The following is a 5,601-nucleotide window of genomic DNA, read 5'->3' as shown; positions in this document are numbered from 1 at the left end:
CCTCATCCCTCGCGTCCGCGACGTGCCTCCGGTCCTTCCTCTTGGCCGATTCCCTTGCCCGTTGTGCGGGCGTCAGCGGCTTCTTTGGCTTCGCCGCGGCAGCGGTCTTACGCGGGGCACGAGGCTTGCCTTTCCCAGTGGGGGAGGGGCGCCGGACGAGGCGAGGGAGGCGAGGCCGGCGGCGGCGTCGAGGTCGATGGCGTCCTCCATGGCGGGGTGTGGGGCGGGAGCGCGCGGGCGGGAGGGTTTTTGAGGGAAAATGGGGGGAAATGGTGGTGGCTGCCACCGACCGGCGAGCCCGGGAAGAGGAGTAGGCGCGCGCGCTTGTCTCGTGTCCGCGCCGACGCAAATCCGGCTCAAAAAAAGGCCAGGAATGGGTCGGCAGGCGGACGCCAAGCGGACGGGTGTTTTTTTTGGGTCGACGTGTTGGGCCGACTTTTGTGTTCGCGCCGATTCAAACGGACGGCAGCGAACGAAATGGGTCGCTCCATTAGAGTTGCTCTGAGAGGGCAGGGCTGTAGATGCTCTAGTCCTGCCCATGCGAGCGGCAGCAGCAGCAGCTCTACGTTACAGGCAGCCGCGGGTAGTGAACAGGAGCAGACAGATACCACTCGCGCGTGTCGTGTATAAGTATCTCTCCCGGACTCCCCGCCGTCCCACCCGCGGTCGGCCAGCCCAGCCAGTCAGTCCCCGTTCCGTCCCGCCCCGGCGACTCCGCCACCCGCCCCTCTCGCCTCACCTTCCCTGCACGCCCCAGCAGTTGACCCGCGCGACGCGCCGCTCGTCGGATCAGATGGACCATGCCAAGGAGCCGTCTCCCACGCGGTAATCAATCCATCAATCCTTCCCGCCTTCCCCGCGATTCGCCTCCCGCGCGCATTCTTGTTTCTGCCTGCGCGACCGGCGGCGATGGCTGACGCGGGCGGTGGCACGTGCAGGGCGTGGTGGTCGAGGGACACGGTGGCCGTGGTGACGGGCGCCAACCGGGGCATCGGCCACTCGGTGGCCGCGCGGCTCGCGGAGCACGGCCTCACCGTCGTGCTCACCGCGCGGGACGGCGAGCGCGGGGAGGCCGCCGCCGCGCCGCTCCGCGACCGCGGGCTCGCCGTCGTCTTCCGCCGCCTCGACGTCTCCGACCCCGCCTCCGTCGCCGCCTTCGCCGCCTGGCTCCGCGACACCGTCGGCGGCCTCGACATCCTGGTACGCCATCGCCACGCCACCGCCTCCCCTTTATCCTCCTCGCTTCCTCGCCCTAGGTGTCTGCATCTTCCCCGCACAAGGTCAAATCTTCGGAGCGCCACCAAAGTTATTCCCACCTTTGCCATGGATGGGATCAGCCATGAAGATCCACGATTCCACGCACCAACGCGCATCGTCATCCGTAGTAGCGCTCTCGCTCTCGCTTTGCATCGGATGAGGCCGAGCCCGGTCCCGTTTCACACTGCATTATTGCGCTCTCTGTCTCGGACAGGGCACGCAACACAACACGAGCTCGCCAGCGCGTCGACCAACGGAATAAAAAGGTCATGTCACTCTCAGAAAAGCCGCAGGAAGTGGCAGGCGGGGTACGGCGGCGCGGTGTGCGCAGCGCAGTTATGGCGCCCGTCCGACGACCTTCCGTTCCCCGTTCGTCATCCTGGCCGTCTGCGCCGCCGGACAGCGACGGCCGGCCGGCAACCAGGTCCGAGCTGACTACGATGTGTCGTGGTCTCGTGGAATATGTTACATGGCCGGTACAGTACGCACCTACACCTTAGTTGCTTGCGTCCGGGGACCAAACCCCAGCACTCAACCTGGTCAGGTTTCTGATGAACCGCACCACTCACAAGATATTGCTTTTACCAAGTGTGCCTCGTTGACTAGGAGTAGGTGATAATAATGTGCATCATCTACCGAGTTTACTGGAGTTCTCGTACTTAATTCTACAGATTATTTTGCACTAAAGATTCTAGTATCGTGTCAATTTTGTGGACGTTTGCGTAATCATCATGTATTCAGAGTTTCAGACATTTCTAGTTTCAACTGCTTTAACTTATGGTTGCATTCTTTATTGAAAATTTACAAAAACACATGGGCCTTGCCCTTAGCCTTAGTTGCACCAAACGGATGCTTTCTGAGTGAGCCAAGCCAAGGATACAGTTCATCACACTGTTGTTATATAAACCAAACCAAGCTAAGGAAGATTCTTTAATGCCAATTTTGTCAATGTTTGAGTAGTCATATATTCAAAGTTTCAGACATTCTACTTTGAACTATTCAGATTTATGTTTGCATTCTTTATTGAGAAAGCACACGCGTCTTCCTTAGTTTGGGCGAGCCAAGCCAAGGATACTTTTCAGCACACTTTTCTCATATAGGAGAAGAAACGAGCACACTCTTAAACAAAATGGTGGCCCCTAACAGAAAGTATTCTATTCAATGTTAACATAGTTCACTACCCCACTCGGGCTGAGTTAGCACTTTCATGCCACTTAATCATGTAGAAGTACTTATGGCTCTCCAACTTTGTTGGTCCATCCATGCCGTTAGGTCATCATCTGATGTGGTAAACTTTTCGAAAGCATACTTTGATAGTTGTGACTTGAGACCCGGAGAGTGGAAGGCATCATACACCAGTCAGCACTCACTAGTGCTGTTTCCATTTCTAGCTCCAACACCAAAACCAATGAGAAAAAGGAAGTTGTTTCACGACCACGCAGATGTAAAGAAGCAAAAGGGCATGGCCTTCCTCCAACGCCAGAATTAATGAAGTTGCATTCCTGTCTATCGATGTAGGTGAACAATGCCGCGGTGTCGTTCAACGAGATCGACACCAACTCGGTGGAGCACGCGGAGACGGTCCTCAACACCAACTTCTACGGGACCAAGCTGCTGACCGAGGCGCTCCTGCCCCTCTTCCGGCGATCGCCGGCCACCAGCCGGATTCTCAACATCAGCTCGCAGCTTGGCCTTCTTAACGTAAGTGCAAGCATGTTCTTTCAGCTCAGATGGATGGTATTTCAAAGTCTGCAAACATGCCGTTGTGGGCTCGACTAGTCGATAACACAATCAAACTATCAAAGTGTGAACGCACGTGGCTAGCTACGTATAGAGACAAGATAATTTTCAATTCTATCTCAAACCATATCGCAATCAGCAACGCCAGCAGCTCTACCTAATACCAGTACATTGTCCACTCACGCTCCACAGAATGCATATATGTCCAAATTAAGCCACTCCATTTGAAATTCCAAGTCTTTTCTTTCCTTATCGTTGAAAGAGCAAAGGGGGGAAGGTGCAACGTTTTCTTTCCACAAAACTCCAAGTTTGCTTTAGCTCTTCTGTTTAAAGATTCTCCAACCTATATCTGTATACCATTCAATAGTACAGAGTTAAAAAAAAGTTACAGAGTTAGGTGTTCAATCCTGCCCACCAGTATATTCTTAGTTAAAAATGGATCATTCAAAAGGGACCACCCTCGCCTTTTTCTTCCTTATAAATTGTATAAGTTCCAAATTTTTGGTTCCTAGCTTGATCACATGGCAATTGGCAACATATGTCATAAAAAATGATAGTCTATAAAACGATCATGCACGTCTGGACAAGCATGGATGAATGGGAGGGGATTTGGGGGATCTGGGTACATAGGAACCCACTTGATAAAATTTACCAAAAAACGTAAAACAATACTCCGTCCCAAAATAACTGTCTCAACTCTAGTACGACTTTATACTAAAGTTAGTACAAAGTGAGACATTTGGCTAAGCTTTAGAAAGTGGGTAAAAAAAAGTTCCAAAAACATAGAAATGTGTTTTTTGGCTAAGCTTTAGAAAGTGGGTACACCTAAACCATCAGTCCATCACCATTCCAATATTTTGCTGGATGACGAGCAAATATAGTGTCAGCTGGCAGTTATGTAAGCTGTGTCAGAGGAACCACAATAGAAGCCAATCTGGTAATGGTAAGCCGTTTATAGCGTCGGAAGTTGATTACAATAGTCAATAGGGTATGAGCAAATCTGGTTCAAGGGCATTATTAGACAGTTGAAACATGGCGGGAACATCTACAAGGGCTAGTCTGCCCAACGACTATTTTTGCAGAGACAGAAGCTAGTGCGCCCACTGCATGCTCGTAAGCTCACCTGACAGAAAAAAAGGGAAGTCTCGGCACAGCTGTTTCTATACCTGCACTCATTTCGTCACTAAGATTGTGGAAAACACACATTGGAACTACGGACATGCGTAACTGTACTACTTAATGAGTACAGACTACCATGCCAAGAAAGAAGGGATCATAGAGGTAGAGTGTGCGTGCGCGTATGTGCGTACATATGAGCGTATGTACTGTGTTAAAAAAAAAGCGATCGACCGTATCTTGACGCTTGGTGCTGTACGTTTACTCATGCGCAGAAGGTGCGCAACCCGTCGCTGAGGAGGCTGCTCCTGGACGAGGAGACCCTGACGGAGGGCAAGATCGAGGCCATGGTGTCGCAGTTCCTGGCGCAGGTCAAGGACGGGACGTGGGCGGAAAACGGGTGGCCCAAGGTGTGGACGGACTACGCCGTCTCCAAGCTGGCGGTAAACGCCTACACCCGCGTCCTGGCGCGCCGGCTGCAGTCCGGCGGCGAGCGCGTCAGCGTCAACTGCTTCTGCCCCGGGTTCACGCGGACCGACATGACCAAGGGGTGGGGCAAGCGCACCGCCGAGGAGGTGGCCGACTTCGGCGCCCGGCTGGCGCTGCTCCCGCCCGGCGAGCTCCCCACCGGCACCTTCTTCAAGTGGCGCACGCCGCAGCTCTACTCCAAGCTGTGAGAGACGGAGGATGGCACGTATCCGATGGTGTTCGTCTATACGTCCCGTGCGTGGTCGATGGTTGCTGGAATTCTTGGCACCCTGCTGTACGTCCGTGGTGGAGTAAATATCTTGTTTCAGTTTAGCCATCGTTGTAGCTAAGTTGATGCTTCTACCTAAGTGTACAATAGCTGATAAATCAGTGGTGTTCCACTCGTCCCATTGCTTTGGATCTTAACACGGCATGGATTCAAGCATCGTCTCATTGCTTAGCCGTCACTAAGATGGTAGAGGGCAGTGTGAGCCCGTGCAGTGGCATCTTCCGGGAAATCAAGCAGAAGCATAGGCACTGTGTGTGGCAACGTCCCCTCTTCGCCAGATGGAGAATAATTTGGATGATCATGTCATAGCAGGGGCCGCCTTGGCTAGAAAGTAGGGCATCATGTTCGGTTCCTTGCTCCTCCGGAGAACGCTTGTATTCCGTTTGACATTGATTAATAAGAGCAACTCCAATGGGGCGCCCATTTCGTCCGCCGCCGTTCGTTTGGGTCGGCGCGGACAGAAAAGGCGGCCCAACGCGCCGACCCAAACAGACGCGTGTCCGCTTGGCGTCCGCATGGCGACCCATTCCCGACCCAATTTTAAGCCGGATTTGCGTCGGTGCGGACACGAGACGGACGCGCGCGCGCCTACTCCTCTCCCCGGGCCCGTCGGTCGGAGGCAGCCACCACCATTCCCCCCCTTTTTCCCAAAAACACTCCCGCCCGCGTGCGCCGCCGGCCCAACCAGCCATGGACGACGCCATCGACCTCGACGCCACCGCCGGCCTCGC

The 5,601-nt window shown here is 54.0% G+C and overlaps 1 protein-coding gene across 1 annotated transcript; it reads left to right on the top strand.

Moving 5' to 3' along the window:
• Positions 1–558: 558 nt before the first annotated feature.
• On the top strand, positions 559–4,968 carry LOC109744526 ((+)-neomenthol dehydrogenase). The gene is made up of 4 exons (XM_020303658.4): positions 559–825; positions 939–1,200; positions 2,776–2,958; positions 4,389–4,968. Exons 1-4 carry the CDS (start codon positions 794–796, stop codon positions 4,788–4,790), a joined length of 879 nt encoding a protein of 292 aa, XP_020159247.3. The 5' UTR covers positions 559–793; the 3' UTR covers positions 4,791–4,968.
• Positions 4,969–5,601: the final 633 nt, after the last annotated feature.

Source organism: Aegilops tauschii, chromosome 2 (assembly GCF_002575655.3).
Source record: "Aegilops tauschii subsp. strangulata cultivar AL8/78 chromosome 2, Aet v6.0, whole genome shotgun sequence".
Lineage (NCBI taxonomy): Eukaryota > Viridiplantae > Streptophyta > Magnoliopsida > Poales > Poaceae > Aegilops > Aegilops tauschii.
Note: the sequence above shows the minus strand (reverse complement) of the source record. Positions and strands in the feature narration are given on the sequence as shown.

Coding starts and splice junctions, on each gene's coding strand:
- LOC109744526 (XM_020303658.4), top strand. CDS start 794: ATGGACCATGCCAAGGAGCCGTCTCCCACGCG. Junction 826..938: donor AAGGAGCCGTCTCCCACGCG/GTAATCAATCCA, acceptor TGGCACGTGCAG/GGCGTGGTGGTCGAGGGACA. Junction 1,201..2,775: donor TCGGCGGCCTCGACATCCTG/GTACGCCATCGC, acceptor CTATCGATGTAG/GTGAACAATGCCGCGGTGTC.